Genomic DNA, 20,209 nt, shown 5'->3' with positions numbered 1-20,209 from the left:
GAAACCTTGGTAAGGAAAAGAGGCTGAAAATTCTTGAAGTGTAAAATGTTTTTTGCTGACTGCACTGTGCTTAGGGTCCCCAGTAGTTGTATCTGCATTGCTGATGGTTGCTAGGAAAACTCAAGAGGCACAAGCAAGAAGAATTAGGAAATAGAAATTAACATTTTTATTGTTGCAAGCAAGAAAAGGAGGTCTGTGCACAGGTGGCAGGATGAATGACAGGCTACCAGAGAACAGCAGTCTCCAGATATTGCTTTATTAACCTTAAATTCCAAACTCATCCTCCCTGATGGGAATTTGAAAGGGGAAAAAAAAAACCAAAACCAACAGTCAAAATAGTGAGGTGTAAGGTGTTTTTTTGGTTTTGGTTTCAGTTTCTTTTCAACTAGCATGCTATTTCTATAGAAGTTTTGCCATCCTTGGTTCTGTGGGCGTATCCAAACAGTGTGACTCATCCCAGGGTTTCAGCACGGGCCGGGTTTCCACATGGGGGTGAATGGAGGACAGAGCTGGGCTACACATCAGTGACAGGAGCTTCACACTGTCCCTTCCCTGCAGCCAGAGACTTCCCAAGCCTTTTTCACCAGAGGCTTTCCTGATGTTCATACCTGCTGGACAGGGCAAGGTCTGCATGATTAGAAGGACAAGGAGCACTAAATGTCCTCACCAGTTTGAGCATGAGCACTGTGATCCCTGAGGAAAGAGAAATATCAAAGAATGTCAAATAGTGGAGTCAGTATTCAAAAGTGAATTCACAACAGCATCTATTTATTTCGACTGCTGGGCCTATCAAATTGCTCTGAACAGCCTTCAGCACACCTCCAGAAATCTGTGTATGCTTAGTTTGACCAAGCTCAGATTTCAGGTAAATTTAAGAATTGTGTTCTCAAGCTTAAAACTGAATCTACGTTTAAGGTCTTGGAATAATAGTCCACATAACCATTTACAAAATTTCTTCTAGCTTTGATATTGTGTTTAATACTTTAGTAATTACTTAAAAGCACTGGTCACTGGCAGCAGGTGCGTCTATGAGATTTTCAACTGATAACTAGAATGGTTTCAGCAAATAATGATCTCTGGACTGTTCATCACTGGTTTTGAGCAGATGGAAACGCCATACCAGGTTATGCATTTGGGACTGACACTAAAACACATATGGATGAAAATGGTTGCTAAACTTGGCACTGGATCCTGGTTCAAGTTTCTTCCTCACTAAGAGTTAAGGTTAAGACATGCAGTTTTAGTGCCTAACTCACTCTGCTGGTGTTTTCTCTGTGTCAAGCTTAAAAGAAAGCATGAGGTTTTTAGATTTCAGCCTTTCAGTCAGTTTAAAGTACTACATGTGTGTGAAAAGGTTGTCTCTACTTAAACCATCAATAACAGGCACATAAAATTGAGATATGTTCTAGTGCTGAGTAACCTCATCAGCTTTCACAAACCTTATCCTATTCTCAGAAAATTATGTAAGAACTTGGCAATTGATTTTTTTTCCTAGAAAAATTAAGCCTTCCAGAAGATGTTCAGTAACTGTGTGTGCAATGTCCTGCCTTGTGTTTTACTTGAACTGTTTTATTAAATAGGGATACAGGCTTCTAGTTTTGCCATTTCAGAAGCTGTAAGTTGAGAGAGACAAACCTTCAAAGGAATAAACACTGTGTGAGATGTTAATCAGTGAGGACTCACTGTCTTGAACACCAGATATAAAGTTTACCAAAGTCACTAACTAGTAGTTAAATGACTAGTGATGGCCAGAGTCAACTGGACTTTGATAAAACTTGAAAAAGAAAGATCCAGCTGGTTCTACAGTTGGTGGAAAATCATTCTAATCCAAGCAAATGTGCTTTGGTGTTCATAAAGAATCCTTGCAAATCAAGCAGGCTGCGTGAGTGGAAAAGGCCATACCCACCCCCTAGAGCCCAGGAGCCAAGGTGCCATTCTGCAAATATATTTCTATCCTGCTTTTACTTCTTCACCCTTGCTCTGTTTTGTTGTATGTTCTGAGAAGTTTTTTGTCGCTGTTCAGATGTGATACCTACACCCAGTGGTCTGCTTGTGCTGTTGCTAAATGATAGATGTGGAAAATAATAGAAGTGACAGATCAAATAATTAGTCCAAAACTTACAAAAAACAATGGAAGCAGACTCTCCTCAGCTGTGAATTTTTACATCTCTTCTACAGTCAAGAGTTTTCTACTCAGAAGTTAAAATGAGGGTTAAAACCATTCCTATTACCAGTCTGAAAAGAATCTATTCTTATAACACCAAACTCTGCACTATTAAACGCTACTAGAGAGATTTACCAAGAAGACGAATTGCAACATTTTGCCTATGAAGGAAATTGCCACAGGAGATCAGGGGATTCTTTGTTGTGCAATTAGTCAGTAGCTAACATAATTTTTAAAAGATTTCTTGTCCAACCATAAGGAGTTTTTATTGGGTACAGGAAATGCAGTCTGGGAAAATCAGACTGGATGGTTGCATTGAGTCCTTTTGGCTCTAAACCCAATGATTCTGTGAATCTACATTTTTAATACACTTCATTTGCTCCTAATAATAATTTAATTTTTTTTTCTAGAAGTGCAGGATTGCCCCCCCCACACACACTAATTTTTATTCTCATTGTTTTCAGATGCTGATATTTATTCACATTTTGTAGTTTGGGGTTTTGCCTTCATTTCTTCATTCATACCATTGCTTCTCTGTTGTATTTCTGTGTTGTTGTTGTTTCTATATTGAAAACATACCACATTTTATAATATGTAGCACGTACCTGTTTTAAGTGCTAAAGTTAGATTATTAATGTAAATTGAGAGTGAAATCAGTAGTGTAGGAGGAGTATCTTAGACATCTGATGTGTCCCCAAATTTTGCTTGAATAGGTGATTGAATTTTCAATTAATAATCCATCATTTGCTTCTGTTCACCTGATTAATTAAAAAAAAATAATCAAGCGTCAGTTTTGGACTTCCTGTGAAGGTTGTTCATTATATTGCAATACTGTAATTCTCACTACACTTGAGAAAATTAATTCATTACATTAGAGGCAAACAAATAATATCAAATGGATTGTTTAATCAACACATGAAGCTTCTGTTTTTGTCAGGTGTTTGCAAGTTTGCATAAATTTCTTTATCAAACTAGAGTGCATACTTTAAAAAAAAGTAATCTCTCTGTTTGGAATTGCTAACAAGCACTTCTAATTAACAAGCACTTTAAAATTTTCTTGGAAAGAAGTCCACTGCTTGTGATCCAACAATTTCTGCATGTAAACATTTATTAGGTTATTATTATACTTTTAAAAATACTTATCATCTGCTTTGGAAACTTCCTCTAATGCTGTTGCCTAAAAAAATTGGCAAGTGACTGTCGGAAAGCTTTTTTTTTCTGAAGGTATCCTGTGAAATCTGTTAGAGCAACCAATTATAGGAAACCATGCAATTGGGAAAAAAATAAAGCTCAGAATTTAGAGGAAAGCCATTCCCATTTCCAACAGTGGTAGTCTCTTGGGGATCTTAGTCATCAAATTGTCATGTACTTGTACCCTCTTGAATTATCTCATGTAGACAGATGGAAATTGATTATTATTTAGTTCCCCAACACCAGGCATTTCAGTGCTGCAGTTTGCTCATTTGTGAAGTGGAATGCAAAAGCAGATTTTGTAAGGACATAGTCTTCATGTGCACAACTGCTGTTTCTAAAGCAATTGGAATATAATTATTGGCATCTCTGGGAAAGACAGAAGTGCTTAAATATATATATTTTTAAATAAGTAGGACAGTAACATTTGTCTCAGCTCATTTATATCAAACTCTTGCCAGAGCAGGAAATAACACAGGTAATTCTGCTGGCTGGTGGCCTCTGTTATGGAAATAGATTCTTCTGATTTCCTCATCAAACAAGAATGAAGATCACCTCTGAATTTCACCCAGAGCATAATCTTTGCTTCATTTTCTCCATCTCCCCTGTTTTGTAAGTGGACAAAGCTTTAGACCTTTTTCTGAGTAAGGCAGTTGTGGTAGAGAGCTGGCAGAGACTTTTTTTGTAGCCCAGCCTTGAGGCCACATTTCAAGGATTGTCCTTTTTCCTTGTGTTCAAAGAGCAGCACTATGAGGAAATGTTTCATCACCAGCAATGTGGTGGGCCAAGCCCTACAGCTACCCATCTTCATCAGAACGTGCTGAGACTTGTGAATGTCTCTGGAAATGCAACTGAAGGGTTCAACAGAACCTCAAACAGGTTCCTAAAAGTCTTAAAAAACCTTAAACAGGTTCCTAAAAGTCCTTAAAAAACCTTTAAGGAGGTTCTTAAAAGTCCTTAAAAGACTCAGGGCTTGTCAGTGTAGGAGCACTGATCATCTCTGCAAATGGGAACAGCCCCTTCCAAGGCAAGAACGGCTGGCACTTGCATTTCTGCTCAGGGCCAGTGATGAAAGGGATCCATGTGACCAATGCTGCTGCTGAGCAGGTGAGAGAATACTCTGGAGCATTCTTTAAACCTTTTGGAGACCTTCATTTACGATTGGAACTGCTTTAGGTCTGGTTGATAACTAGAAAAGGCAATGGAGAAAGGGTGGGTTTCTGTCCAGTTACTGAAGGCAGAGAAGGTTTCTATTATTATTATTTAATGTTTTCTTTTCATTTGAAATGAAAAATTATTTTAATATTTTGATTTTCTACAGGCAAACTGCTATTTCACTCTACCCTAAAGGCAATAAATATTAGGTGAATGAAGGGCATGGTTTCCTCAAGGGATTTTAATATCTCTGCAACTGCAAAGATATTTTGCAGGCATTGCACTGCAGCTCTAGAGAAACATCTTTCTGTGGGGGACCACAGACAATTTGGTTCATTCTCCTGTCGCAGCTGGTTCACAGAAGCCCTCTGCTCTCAGCTGTTCTGAGGCAGGAATGGGCAACCCCCCAGTGCACCAGACAGATGGTTCTGTACAGAGGGAGCAGCACAAGGAGCGCCCAGGAGGCTTCCAGGGCATTCTGCAGCCTCAAGGAATTCTCCCTCTGCCATCAGGGCTGCAACCAGCAGCAGAGCTTACCCAGAGCAACCAGGGTGACAGGCTGAGCCAAGCAGAGGACACAGCCATTATAGAGCACAGGCCCCACAGCTTCCATACTGTCCCCCACAGAGGCAAGAACAAACACAAACTTAATTGATTCATTTCCCAGGGCAACAGCTCAATCAGGAGCTGGTGCTGAGAGGAAGGCAAGAGCTGGGTTTGATATGCAAAGAATAACAGGAGATGAAAATAAATATTAGCGGTGGGGACAAGGTTTCCAAAGGGAAATCCCCTCGGGAGGTGGCAGAATTAGCTCTGCAGCCTGAGCCTCACAGAACTTTTAATAATTTCTGTGATAGCAAGGGTGCCATTGGATTCTAAATGCATAAATGAGAAAACAGACTGGTAGATTTCTCTTCTGTTCTGTACTATCACCCTTTGAACTCTTGCTATATGCCTCAAAAGCAGGAATGCCTTACTACATTCTTAGCTAATTTTCTCAGGGCGCGAGTCTTCTTTCTCCATCCATCCAACTCCCAACATTCATTTTTATACTTTTATCCCTGATTCTTGAAGTTTAATGTCAGTAGTTTTTTTACTGCAAAGCAGAAATATATATAATATGTTTCTAAACAGAGAAAGAGAAATCTGTGCTATGGGGGAATTATCCTCCTGCAATATTTGAGTAATCCAAAGGTCTAACTCTGCCAACGCATTTTTCTTTAAATTTAAATTTAAATTTTCTTTAAATTTACATACTATACAGAAGAACAGTTTTCAGTATTACTAAAGGAAACAGCTAAAAGTCTAGAGAAGCAAATGCTTGAATACCTTCTTAGGTAGCTAGAAAATTACTATTGTTATTTATTACAGTGACTTACTCAAAATATAGCAGGAAAATTGAGAATGAAATTTGCAATTAATTTGGTTAGAAATCAAGTACAAATGGAATTCATGCTGCCATTAGTATTTTTGTTGTGCTCCTCTTACATGCAGTCTTTTTAACATCATTCCAATTACAATTAATAGGAAAGTAGTTCCATATATTAAAATTAAGAACTGAATTGTTACTGTGGATTATTATAATATGAATGATAAATAAAGTAGCAACAAGTAATTTTTTTGAGGGAATCTAATTTCTACTGCACTACTAATTATGCAGATACTTATTGTTTTAACCATGGAAATAATTGACAGACAAGTAACAACAAAATCATGTAAATTTTCCAGTTCCTGCAGCATTTACATAGTTCATTGTAAGAATAGAGAGCAAGCTGCTGTTTTAAGATTTTGTTTGAATTTCAAAGCTTGAAAAATTAATGGAAATTAATAGGAAACAAACATCAGTGAAAAAATGGTCTAAAGTTCCCTTGTGACTCAGTAATGACACCTTTGCTCATATATCAGGTCCCTATAAGCTTTTCACCCCTGCTGTCATTGGTAATCAGTTAAGATGTTGGCACAGAAGAGGGAGACTATGAAAGTCATAGAAAGTATCAGTATAGGCAATAAACAGTTTTCCTGTTCAATTTCAGAGTGTTTTTACCTGAGTAGAACCACCCTGAACATGGAAGGATACATAACCACCTTCCCCACTGAACTTGTGGGGGTTCCTAGTTAAAAGTTGTCTCTTTTATTGAATTTTGTGGAGACTGCTGAGAAAATTAATTGGCAGCAAAGCTTTTTCCAGCAACAGCAGTTCAAAAACCTCGATCAGTTTAATTGATGCTCCCCTACAAGTTCTCCAAACTTCTCTTCATATCCCTTCCCTTTTATCCATATTGTGAGTGGGGAGCACAGCCTCTGTAGAAGTGCTGCAATTTTTACAGGCATATGTGTGGAAATGAGAGCACTGGTTTCCATTGGGTATGATAACAAATAGAATAGAATAAGAATTTTTTTATTTCTGACTGCGCCAACTCCTGGACTGATTTCCCAGGAGCCCACAAAGCAGAGAATGTGGACAGATCCTAATGGATCCATCCTAATGGAAGTAATGGAAAAATATTATTAGCACATTCATTCACGTGGTTACTAACGTGGGATGAGAATTATGCTAATTTTAAAAATCTGCATTCTGTAGCTCAAAACCCACAAAGTTCATCAGAAAAACTGATATGTGCATGTGAGACCATTTTTTTTAGTTTGTTTTATTTTGTTCTAGACCCACCAAACCAGAAAATGGATGGGGTAGAGGTAAAAGGGTGGCTTTGAAAGTAGAGTTCTGGGCACTGTTTCAGGTCCTTATTGCTGTGTAGTGGCTGGGAAGGGAAATATTTCACAGGGAAATAAGTGAAGGAGAGATTTGAGGTGTCAACTGCCATTTGCATAAGTGCAGCTGTGCTCAATGCTGTTTTTTCTGTACCTGTTATTGGAAGCCAGTGGGAGTCAATCATTACAAGAATCCATGAAGCTGGCTGTTAATTGAAACCCAAATTTAGTTCAAGAAGAAAAAGAAAAAATCAAAATAAGTCTATGAAAGAGATGAACTGTCATGGGACTTAAGTCATGGGCAATTTTCATAAAATATGTGATACATGTAAGGCAATCTGAGGATTATTTTAAAATATGCACAAATCACAACCACTGGATTGTGTCCTGTGAGTAGTGTTTTGTTTGAGGCACACTGTGATGCAGATGTGGTTGTTGGTGGCAGTCTGTGCCTTGGTTTTTCAGGTTTGCTTGCACTGAAGGGCTCCTGTGAGACTACTTGTGTCAACTTAATTATCTAGTGAATTACAAAGTGAAAAAACTTATCAATTTTCCATAGCACTGCGATTCTAAATTAAATTGAATCTATATTTAAATCTCAACTAAAATTAATAATGTTTAAGGATCCAGGGAATTTTAAAATGTTACTCATGATAATTAATGTGATTAACAAAACTGTCATGAGAAGTTTAAAAAAAACCATAAAAAACCAAAGTCATTATGTTTATAATCTAGGTCTGAATCTGTGTTTTCAGATCCAAATTTATGAATTTCTAGTGCTCAAATTGACAATAAAAGTGTGTGTATGAAAATGAGATATCTCAGACAATTTTCAATACCCAGTTTCTTATACTATAATTATGTAGGTACCATTTTAATCTTAATTCTTCCAATGAACATATAGAACTTCACACATTCACACTCTTGTATGAAAAAAGATCACCAGTCTTGGCAGATCCTCAGGGCAGAAACTGCTTTTCTCTGCCCCTCAAAAATGCAAAGTAACAACAGAGTGAGTTTGGCAAGCATTTTGAGCAATGCTTCTTTCAAAGTATTTTAAAATATTAGTACATAGGCTGTGTTCTGCTTATATCAGCTGAGCTCGCACAAACCTTTGAGTGTCTGCCCAAATCCTCTTCAAAAAGAAATAATAGAACACTCAAGTTCATACTTCTATCTTCAAAAATTATTTTTTCTCTATTCACCTACACAAACCATCTCTTTGAAGAAGAAAAAATTAGATCTTTTTATGAGCTACCCATAGCGTTTCATGATCCAACCCATCTTCATCACCTTTCTCTACACAGACCTGAGGTTACTTTGAAGCACTAAAACTCAGGGGACTCCATTTTCTTTTCAAACAAAATAGTGAGATCTGTTTGATATATGGACATGAGAAACAACCACCAGACTCTAAATTCAGAGAGCAATGCCAGTAGGAGAAGCTCTGCTTGAAACAGTGTTCACATATGTCAGAACTGTAAAATTTAATACATCACTTGCCACTGTAACAAATGAGTGGAAATAATTGCCATTCAGTTGTTCAAGTTTTATTTGTTTTCTGAAATAGAAAATTTGGTTTGGTAATTTAGTCTCTGACACAAAATTCTGCACTCTTTTTGGCAAAGAAAGGTGGAGGTCAAATAGCTGTATTTGTCCTGTGTGAACTGAATGGGCCCAATCATTTTGAAATTCTGGGAAATCTGAAATTCTGACAAGCAAGAAATTTGCCCACAGTGCATGTTCACATGCTTATCAAACTAGTAATTGTCAGAACAAAATCCCAGCAAAACGACTGAACTTGTGAATTGACCAACCTGCACAAAAGTCGATATTGTATTACCACTGCAACAGAGACTTTAAAGCTATTCCAAAACTGTATTCTTCAATCTAGTCTGCAATGCAGGGGAAAAAAACAATAACAAAACAAAATACAAAAACCTCACACCCCGAAGCATGTGATTAAGTTCATCTTTACTCAAGAAAGATGTGAAATACTTGTTTCAATTTAGACAGAGTATTAGCCGGAAGGAAGTCAATAAAACTGTTCACAGCAGCTGAAGAATGTGAACAAGTAGCCCAGTCTTGTCTTGTAACAGTAAACAATATATTTTTCATTGACACAGCAATCATTATTTTAATATGTTTCATTTAAAAATATATTATGTTTGCCTTCCCTTCTGAGGCTAGAACAGCTGTATAGTAAATCCATCAGCTCTCAAACAAATTTGTGCTCTCAGGGTAACTGTAGGTTAGACAGATAAAATACTGAAGCTGAGATGCTAAAAATATGCTTTTTAGTATTAGTCCAAAAATAAAAGTCCTTTAAGATCTCATGAGCATGCTTGAGAGTGGCTGCCTTACAGAGTGTCTTCCTTACATGCCCCTTACAAACTCATATCCTAAGTTCTTAATGTGCAATTTTTGGAGGGTCGGGAGGTAGATGTAGTTAAAATTCAGAACAGGAAAAATTTAGAACATAACAAACATCTCGAAACTTAAACTTTTGCAGTGCTAGGATAATTGCATAGCTGAGAAAAGGAAAAAATAAGAACTGGTAGAAACTCCCTCAGGTTACTCACCTCAAGTATTGTAGTATCTAAACTGTACGGCAACATCTTATTTAATGAGTACTTAGCACATGGTCTCGATATAGAAACTGTTATTAAAATTTGTATGGAACCTATCCATCCTTCTGAATATACTATCCTCCAAAAAGTTGTTGTTGATCCAGAAAAGCTGTAGGTGCTACTCCTTTACTTTGCTTTTCTTCTGAAACAGAACAACCTCTTAAAGCACATTGAGAGCAGTAAAGAGAGCAACTTTTACGAGCATGTTCTTCTTTTTGAAGCACTTTGACAGGACTAGCTTTCTATACACATATCTGTGCAGAAATTATTCTCCTACATAAATCCCAGAGTCTAAAGGGCATGTAAATGTGCATGATCTAAATATTCCATCAGATTTCTTTCTATTTGCGCTGATGGACTATGAGCGTTTTCAAGAGCAGAACTTGACATTCTACTTCCAGCACCTTTTCATTTGTGTGAATTCAACACAAAAATATCAGGAATCCAGAAAGTTTTGTCTCTGATTTTGTTTTAATTTCTCAGTTTAGTAATTGAAGATCTTGTCTCTAAACTATTATTTTGTGGTTACTTCTCCTGTACTTTACAGAAATAATTTTTGAAAATTGCTTGTGGTGGTTTCTTCAGAAGCATCTGAGGCTGCAAAAGAAGCCTCTCTCTGTGTTAAAAAAAATATTACAGTTTTGCATGATCTGAACTGAATTTGGGTAGCATGATCAGGTTTCTAATAATTGCTATTCTTTTTCAGGAAAGCATAGATTTGGGTGAGATCATGTTTTCCCTTTGTTATTTGCCTACTGCTGGGAGAATGACTTTGACAGTCATCAAATGTCGGAATCTCAAAGCAATGGATATAACTGGTGCATCAGGTGAATCTATTTCTTTTAAAAAAGGCAGAGTCCTTTCAGGAAGGGGATGAGTAAGAGCTCCTTGGGTTTTGTGTGTCTAACATGGCTGTGGGATGGAAGTAGCAGAGAATGAACACAGACCCTGTTTGGATGGACTGGCAGCCAGTGTGTCTGTTCAGAATGGCTGTACCTTTCCTTTGCATTTACAGCATGATGTGTTTTCCAGGGTCACTCAAATCTTTGCAACCTCTTATCTTAGCAGTATAACATTCCTACCACAAATATTGTCCTTATGCTACCATTTGAATGGTTTTGAGTCCCAATGCATGAGCTGATTATCTGTTACTCAGATCCGTACGTCAAAGTGTCGCTGATGTGCGAGGGACGGAGGCTGAAAAAGAGGAAAACAACCACAAAGAAGAACACACTGAATCCTGTTTATAATGAGGCCATCATCTTTGATATCCCTCCAGAGAACGTGGACCAGGTCAGCCTCTCCATTGCAGTGATGGATTATGACAGGTAAGCACAGTTCACTTTCTGACCAGAGACAATTCCTGATCACTGCAAATGACTGCTTACTGCCTTGAGCTTACAAGCAGCTTCAGTGTCACAAAAGATAAAACCTTGGGGCTTTTTCATGAAGAAGTTTAAAGCTTCCACACCTTTTAAAGCACATGGCTTTTCATCTGTGTCATAAATGACTGAGATAAGGAAGAAATACGGCTCAATTTTCTTCCAGGCCACTAGGCCTGACATATATTCCTGCCCAATTCTGGGGGCTGCACTATGTACAAACTTTATAAATCAGGTATGTGTTCTAGTTTAAAAGAGTTCCTCACACCTCTAATTTCTATTTAAATAGCAGGTATTTGAAACTAAAGTTTCAATGACTAAAAAGGAATTAAATGCGAATTATGTTATTGAACTAAGTCGTTAATTATTTCTTTGATTGATTCAGTAAAATAACCTTTCAATGTGTAACCTTCAATATGGAACCTTTGGGTTCAGCACTCACTGATAACGTCTTAGGCTAATTATCTATGGCTTCACTGAGAACTGACAGGAAAAGACTCTTGATCAGAGTGGCTCAAGGACTGCAGGTTGATCAAGACTGTGACTGACAGAATCCTGCCCAAGCCAAGTCTGCTTCATTCAAGAGCTATTAGTGATGAGCTCTTGAGATTGCAGGGCAAATAAACAGTGAAAGTCCAATATAGTAACATCACCCTTCAGATTGTTTTCCCTTGCCATCAGATTTCTGGTTGTTCTCCAAGCTCTGCCAGGAAGACTCTCTCACTCAGACGTGAGAGTGGCACCGTGGTGCCATTAGCAGGGAAGGAGCAGAGCAGCTTGCACACTTCCAGTCCTCCTCAGCTCCTCCCTTCCCAGAACTTGCTAAGGGGAAATTGGAAAGCATTATTCTAAGGTACACAGAGTCAAGGTACAGAAAATTACTTTCTGGTGTTCCTCAACCAGTTTGTGGCACTGTGAGGAGCACGAAGTATTAAGGTATAGCCTATTATGACTATGACTCTTACCTTTCACAATTTTGACTGAACTTCTAAAGATCACAACAGCTAGAGCTAAGAAATAGTTATGAAATTATGTCTGAAGCATTTGCAGCAGGAAATGTATTGCCCACCATTTTCCCTCACCTTCCTCTCTCACAAAATTCAAGCGTGTTTTCCTTCAGATAATTTTGTGTATTATGCTTCTTTTCTGTCCTTGTGTCCTTTGGGTTGCAACCTTTTAATGGCAAGGATTATTGTTTTCATTGCTATTTTTATAGCTGCTAGAAGCACTCTGGTCGTGGCTGGAGGTTTTTGATGTTACCATTACAGAATTTAATATTACTCTACTACCATTACAACTAATATCTGTAATAAATGATGCGAAAACTTTGGCCATGTATTCTGTGCCACACCAAGCCAGTAAAGAGGATTGTATATCAGATGTTATTAAAACTAATTTTTATTAAAAGTTAATCATTTCTCACTCTGCAATTCTCAGAGTAGGGCACAATGAGGTCATTGGAGTGTGCCGGACAGGAATTGATGCCGAAGGCCTTGGAAGAGATCACTGGAATGAAATGTTGGCTTACCCACGTAAACCAATAACTCACTGGCACCCACTACTAGAGGTAAGAAGTAGCAAAATTTTCTCCTTGATATTGAATGGTTTTGCCCCCCACATTTATGGGCTTTTGAGAATCATGAAAATCATTGCAGCACCAATAGAGCAGGTAAAAGATCATTAGCACAGCCTAAATCTACTTGTATGGGTTTATCTATCATTTAAAAGGGCCATTTCAACAGTTTCCATGATGCTCTGATAGCATTGTAAGATTGCATTTAGGCATTTTAAATTCCCAGAGATAAAGAGCTTACAGCTACTTAGAAGAGATCATTTGCAAAAATTTCAAAAGCAATCATTTCCTATTCAAAAATCTTTAGCATAAGCTGCTGTTGCTAAAACATTAATCTGTAACTGGCCTGCAAATTAGGTTAAATTGTGGCAACATACCAGCAGCTCCCTCCAGAGTTATTCAACAGATGCTTACTGGAAGCTTTTTCAAATGTAGGAATGATTATATCTACAAGTCCTTGGGCTTGGACTCCCTCTGTGATCTGCTGTGGCCACACATTGTTGGTGCTCTGTACACAAAAATCCTCACAGCTCTGGACTCAGAAAGACACATATTGAAGCCTTAGGAAGCAGCAGGGGCACAGAGGGGCTGTTTAGCCCATCACAAAAGCAATCTGTAGAAAAATGATTTGCTGCCTGAGGCCATGTGATTCCCCCACTCTGTAGCGCATGGCTGCACAGCATGTCCTGTGAGAGGTAGCAGAAGCATATCAAGGGTTCAGTAAATCACCACGAAGAGTGTGGGGGCAAGAAAACTGAGTCAAGGAAGTGTCTTTTGGAGGTTCATGGCTCTGTCTAGTCTATGTAAGTTAGGAGAGAGAGATGCCACCCCTGTTGGTGAAATAAACCCATTCCTGTGAAACGAGTCAGAGCATTTTTAGAAGGTCACTTCAGAAATTTTCTTTCCATTATTAGTTCTGCTGGAGACTTTGACACCAGAGACTTTGATCCAGAGTCTAGAAAGGGTCTGGATGTGATCTGGATTCTTTTTTGAGTACTCTCATCCTCTGAAATGAGTGTGATGCACAGCCAGATGTGATGACATTTGTAACAATAACACTTTTCTTGCAGCTACCTGGCCGAGCAACCAGTTTTGACAGCCAGGGATCCTGTTCCTCGCCCAAACCACCGCTCACGCCCTAGGAGCCAGAATGGATCCATCCTGCTCAGTGTCCAGAGCTCCCCCCTAGCTCACATCTACATCAACGGAAGGTTTGCATTCTGCAGATGAACTGTATCCATATTTTTTTATCAAAATGCATCTTTCCTATTCTAAGTCTTATATGACAGTTTATAATAATTTGTTAAAGTGTGAATGAAGTTGACTCGAGTCAAATATAACCCTTCCTTGTGCAAATCCATTCACCTGTTTTATCTCTGGCATGTATCCAGAGTCATATTCAAGCAGTGATTTGATGGGGCCTGTATCTTTTCAGAGGCAAAGAAACCAGACAAAAAGATCCCTTAAGTAATTCAAAGTTACTGCACATTTTAACACCTAATTCTTTTGAGTAAATAGTCATATACAGCTCATGTAGTAAATTCCTTCTAAATTGCGCTAAAATCTCTATGACTTTGCAAGATAGCACTTCAAACTGAACGTTGCACGAAAAAAACCAACTGTTGTCATGTTTTGAGTAGCTGGAAGATCAGTTCATTCCTTGGGCAGGGAGGCAGGGCTGATTTAAAGCCCTCTGGAGCCAATGAGGCAGATCTACTGACTTCAGTGGGTTTTAGTGCAGCCCTTCTGAAACAGGTATGAGAACTGGATCTATGCAGTTATAACCTTCCAGCACTCATGATGACAGCTGCATCTCCACACAAGTCAAACTGCAGAGGAGAGAAGGCTCAGATGTAAAGGAATTGATTTAATGTGATTTATCTCTTCACAAAATTGACCAAATATTGCAGTTCCTCACGACATTTCTGTGATTCTTGATTTAATGTGACAGACTTAGATTTCTTTGAAGTTATTTTGACTGAGTGCACAGCACACATGGAATTTAGTTTCTGGTTGCTGGCTGGATGCCTCTAGACACATATGCTAAATATGAATTTGAGATGTGTTTTCTGTCAGTCTATGGAGAGGGAAATCGAAATGTGACTATTTTACAAGCAAGCAAACTCATTTATTAGAATACACAGTGACAGCAAATGCAAAAATCTATTTGCTGTAGTCGGATACTTTAAATCTAAAAGAGAACTACATATTATTTTGTGGATTTATCTCCAAACACTGCAGTTTACCTCAATCAGATAAATAAGATAATTACTTTATTTTTTTTTCTTTCTTTCTGTGAAGAGTGTAGCACAGACAGTATGATTGGGTCTGAGGTTTTGAAAGCTGGACTGTAATTAGAAAAAGCTAGGAGGTGGCACTTTTTGTATCTTTGCAATATATATGAAGAAAACAGAGGAGACAGTGTTTTCCAAAAGAAGCATTTTACAGAAGTGCCATGCAGGAGAAAAACTACACAGAGAGATTGATTTATGATAATGAAAGGTATTTTGAGAATTCATCTGGATATGAAGGGAAAAGGTCGTTTTGGCAAACTTCTGAAGAATCATTTGGAGTTGGTTTAGCCTGGCTGACACAAAATACGTTCCTGAAGATCCAGTTCCTCCATGCCACTGAGTGATCTCTAAGACAGATAAAAATACCTTTAAGTGTCTTAAACTGCTCCAGAAAAGCAGGGCTGGTCTTAACATTACAGGTGTATCTAAGTCAAAGAAGGAGGCACTTTTATACCTTGCCTCCTGTGCCTATGGACACAGCAAGCAAGTGAATAAACATAAAAAACAACCTCTCAGACAGTCTTTACAAATAAGGGGGAAAAAAGAAAATAAAAGAAATAAAAAAGGGAAAAAAGCAAAGGCTCCAGCCCAAGTTTTTTAATCCCTGTTTCAGGTTGTTTTTCATGGCCTCTAGGCAGAAATGTTTTCTCCCAGAGAGGATTGGTAATGCTGAACTCTGATCCTCCCTGCTTAAGATTGTATTTTCATCACCATAAATACAGAGCAGCCTTGCAGAATTTCATTCCTCCTTTTGCTCTGGATGAGTAATTTTTTTAATAGGACAACAAACTCTCCTCTGTGAGGTTTTTTCCCCTCCCATTGTTGTTATGCTAACAAAATTCTGTGGCCTAGATAATTTTCAACATGATTCTGCAAGGCTGATATAGAAACAGATATATATGTGTATATATATATGTATGGAGATTGAAAAACTATTTTATGTATACATTTATCTTAATATAAATTATATCAACAGTGCCCTTTGTGGCCTAGAGAATACTTTTTGTAATGTGGTACTGTAACAGTTAATTAAATATTCTTTGCACTTTTTTGCACCTAATATCCAAAAAGCGAACAAATTCACGATCAAATGTAGCATAAGTGTTCAGCAATGAGCAACATCTTTTTACCTATTTTACTGTTCTCTGAGTATCCTGTGTGTTTCATCATAGGTAGTAAGGTATTTCAAGATTCATTTTCTTAAATTTTAATTGTTGTCAAATACCAAAGGCTCAGCTTGTGCCCCCTTGTTGTGTTATTTTTGGTATTGTTAATAACAACAGTGAATGACTTCTGTGTCTAAACCTGATTGATGGGTGCTCTGCATCTAGGAGAAATCAGGCTGCAAAATTGTCTGGGCATCTAGCTTCAAAAATGATCCCTTAAGTATTTATCTTTATTCTCCTAGCAGTAATTAATAGAACTAGTGAAAAAGATATTTTTTTCTCCATTGTTTCCTTAGCCATCTCAAAAGACAGGATATGTACTTAGCATAACCCATCTATTGGATTTAGAGCCTGGTTCACAAGTTACTCCCAGTGACATCACAAAAGCACCAAGGAAGAGCTTACACAGTTTAAGTCAAAGAATGTGTTGCTTGATGCATATCTTTATTAAAGAATTCTAAATATTTGAATTTGGAAAATTGGAGAGGTTGGAAGTTCTCTCTCCCATCCTGATTTTTTTCCCTGCTTATCCGCATTTCTCCCATATCTTATCCATTACCCTGATTTGGGATAAAACAAATGTGGCAAAAGGCTGGCTTAAAATATATTGCAGTACTTTTACAACAGTTAGTAAATCTTCCTTTCCTAAAGACCTAAGTTATTTTGCTTGAAGCAGTTTACTGGAAATAGCACCATACTTAAGAACTGTGTTTGCATGGCCTGGATTTCTTTATATTCTCACACTTCACAGCTGAGCACAAGCTCAGAAAGATTTAAGTCATGTTCTGCTTCCATGACCTCAACTTTGGATTCCAGCATTTTACAGTCCTGCTGACATGGCCCTTCCCCTCACCCTCCCAGCAGCTCCTTCCTCACCATCTTTTGTCTATGCTGGTCTTAGGGATAAGAATATTGGTCAGAGATAAAGTGGACAGCAACATCCCCTGCAAAATTTTTTCTTCAATAAATGAAATTCTTTGGACTACTTATTCTTAAGTAACAAAATTATACATTTTTCTTAAAGAATCACCACCACTTCCAATATTTTTGAAGAAAATCTTGATCTACCAATAAATGTTTTCATTGGATTGATTTTTTTTTTTCCAGGGAAAAAGAAGCTAGCTAATTTCTTTTTGTGGATGCATTTTTGGAGCAATATTAAGAAAAAAGTTTAGTTACAAGACTCATTTGAACCATCTTTTTCTCCTTTTTCTCAGCTTTTCAATTGGATTCAATGCAATCCCTTTTAAAATTTTTAACATGATGATGTACAACATGTACATCATAGTCTAGTTACAAGATTATTTTGCTATCTCTTTTTTATAAACTTTTGTATGTACTAACTTTTTATTATACTCCATTGATTTAACAGGCTTTATACATCTGAAATCATTTGTCTGTATTTTTTGAGTGAGAAAACATTCAAAATTTCAGAATTCAGTAATAGATTTCTTCTGCTGCTGAAAATGTTACATTTTTCAGAAATCCATAAATGTGCCTGCCAAATTTGAAAATCACCTTATTTGAGCATGCAAAAACCTAGGTTTGCACATACAAGTACTTGCACTTGCTGGATGTACAATCACTGTTATTTAGCACTTCTGTTACAACAGAACCCTCACAGCTAATCAGAAATACATTTCAGTTCATGATAAACACTTGACAAATCTGTACTGAGTGACAGTTCCTTGACCTGAGAAGTTCATATGACATTATTTCTACAAATGAACAGGCTTGAAAATTTGACAGCTGCTAAAATATGATGTATATGTTAACCAGTGAGGTGACTTCTGGGCAAAGCTCATGCAATATGTGTTGGACCATCCAAAATATGGATAAAATATACCATATATATGAGAAATATTAATGCAGGTTTTGATGGGACATTTTCTCTTTCATTCTCACCACAGCAGACACTCAGTTTAGCTCAAGATTCACTTTCATTTAGCTTCTGAGTCTTGCCAGACTAAGCTGAGCTCTCTGAAAACAGCTAAATTATGGCACAGAGCAGACCAAGAGCTAGGAAATGATGAAGGAAAATGTGGCAGTAGACACAAAGCTGTTCCATGCATCTGCAAATGCCCTGAAATTGAAACCTTCCTCCTGAAACTGAAATAATTCCAGTAGTTTTACCACTTGTACTTTCTTTCTCTGCTGTAAAACAGGACAAAATAAGCACATTCCTGAAGAAGCATCAGCATTAAGCATAGGAATTTATTGAGGTGCTGATCACAGCCATTTGCCTTTTCCAAGGCAAATAATACCTTAACTTCTAAATGTCTTTTGTTTACTCGTTTAGATGAACAAATATCTCCTGCACAAGGCACTTTTCCTTAACCCTGGAAAATGGCAGGTTTTTTAACAGCATGAAGGAAACCAGGAGCTAGAAATCTAAGAGAAAGTGAATCTGCAGGTGGGATTTGAATTTCACAGGGCAATCTGGTCAGGAAAATGGAACTAACACCTTCAATCTTGTGCTGAGTGCTAAGGGATGCTTGATGATAGCAGGTGCTCAGGGCTGTGATTTGATGTTTTATCTGATAGCACCTCTACAATGTTGCTGTTGCTGGGAAACCTCTTTGCAGGCTCAGAGAGGAGAATGCCTCTGCTATTGCCACGTGAATTTTTTTTTCCACCCAAGTGTAGACTGTGATTCTTGTGTTCCATGGGGCCCAGTCCCTGGAAGGGCACAAAGCATGTTAAATTTGCAGAACAGGAAAAATCAATTTGGGACTGTGCCATCATGGGGACTAGTCACTTTGCTGGTATTAAAGACAAGTGTTTGTGCCTTGCTGATCCAAGGGAGGACATTTCTTACAGCACTCTGTGGCTGAGCCATGCTGATGCTATTGAAGATCCTCAGTACCAACATTGTCAAAATATAACCAATACATATAAATACAGCTTAAATGGGTGGCCAGAACACCAAAGCTCCCTCCTGTGGAAAAGGAATGATGGCTCCCTGAAAAATAAATCAAGGCAGTATGTTCTGGAAGTTGGATCTGCAGGTAGTCACAGAGCTGCTGTGATGAAAGTGGAACTGCTCAGTAATAATTTATGAATACAATATGTTGAGTTGACTATTGGTCCCGAGCTAGGTGAGTTCCAAAAAAATCTACTTTAGGGAAAAACAGGCAGAAAATGTTTGACAGGAGAGTGTCTCTCAGGAACAAATGAGTTGTATAAAATGTTAATGTCCATCTTGGTGGCCTGGGAGAGTCTGCTGATGCTATAGCCTGTCTGAAAAATGCATCTCATCTAAAATGGAGAAATCCCAAGCAGGCATAGGGAAAAAGGCACAGGAAAGATCAGAGCACACAAGATTTATGTCTGAGCAGGCTGGGGATGCAAGATGGTACTGTGGTTCACAGAGAAAAAAGGCTTGGTTGCTCTCCCATGAATGGGTGGGAAAGCTTGAGACAGAACAAATATGCATATAGACTGTTATTTTCAATTCCATTTATTTGAAATATTTAAGTTTGCATATTTAAGATTAAATATTTAAATAGCATTCCATTTTTAATGAAGTGGAGAACTCACAGGCTCTCTAAAAGAAAAGCTGCACATCCATTCAGACTGCCTGCGTTGGCACAGCTAAGTCAGACACTGTGTCCCAAAGCCCAGCAAAAATTAAAGAATTGTGAAATCCTGCCTCTCCCCTAGAGAGGTGAAGTCAGGAAGCCTGACATAAAAAAAGGACTGAAGACAGACCAAGGAAAGGATGAGGGCAGGGCTATTTCATCACAACTTTAGGGTTCACAAAGCCATTGATTAGGAAAGAGTGCCAGAAACATGTTTTCATGGCAGCAACCTGCCTTTTATACAAATTTCCTCTCTTTCAAAATACAAGCATTTAAGTGTCTTTGAGAGATTGCTTTTAAACAGTTCAGGATATTTTCATACCTTACAAATACAAGACCCTGAAGTAAAGTAAATCCATGCATC

General features: G+C 37.9%; 1 protein-coding gene across 1 annotated transcript in view; it reads left to right on the top strand.

Annotated features, from left to right (window-relative positions):
• SYT10 (synaptotagmin 10) overlaps positions 1-14,003 on the top strand; it is a 34,395-nt gene extending 20,392 nt beyond the window's left edge. Inside the window, exons 4-7 of the mRNA XM_058805550.1 lie at positions 10,556-10,676; positions 11,006-11,177; positions 12,669-12,798; positions 13,875-14,003. Of these exons, the coding sequence (XP_058661533.1) occupies positions 10,556-10,676; positions 11,006-11,177; positions 12,669-12,798; positions 13,875-13,946 (495 nt within the window). The 3' untranslated portion in view covers positions 13,947-14,003. The remainder of the gene's footprint in view (positions 1-10,555; positions 10,677-11,005; positions 11,178-12,668; positions 12,799-13,874) is intronic.
• The last annotated feature ends 6,206 nt before the right edge of the window (positions 14,004-20,209 follow it).

This window comes from Ammospiza caudacuta, chromosome 5 (genome assembly GCF_027887145.1).
Source record: "Ammospiza caudacuta isolate bAmmCau1 chromosome 5, bAmmCau1.pri, whole genome shotgun sequence".
Taxonomy (NCBI): domain Eukaryota; kingdom Metazoa; phylum Chordata; class Aves; order Passeriformes; family Passerellidae; genus Ammospiza; species Ammospiza caudacuta.
The sequence above is the reverse complement of the archived record's forward strand: the minus strand, read 5'-3'. Positions and strand labels throughout refer to the sequence as shown.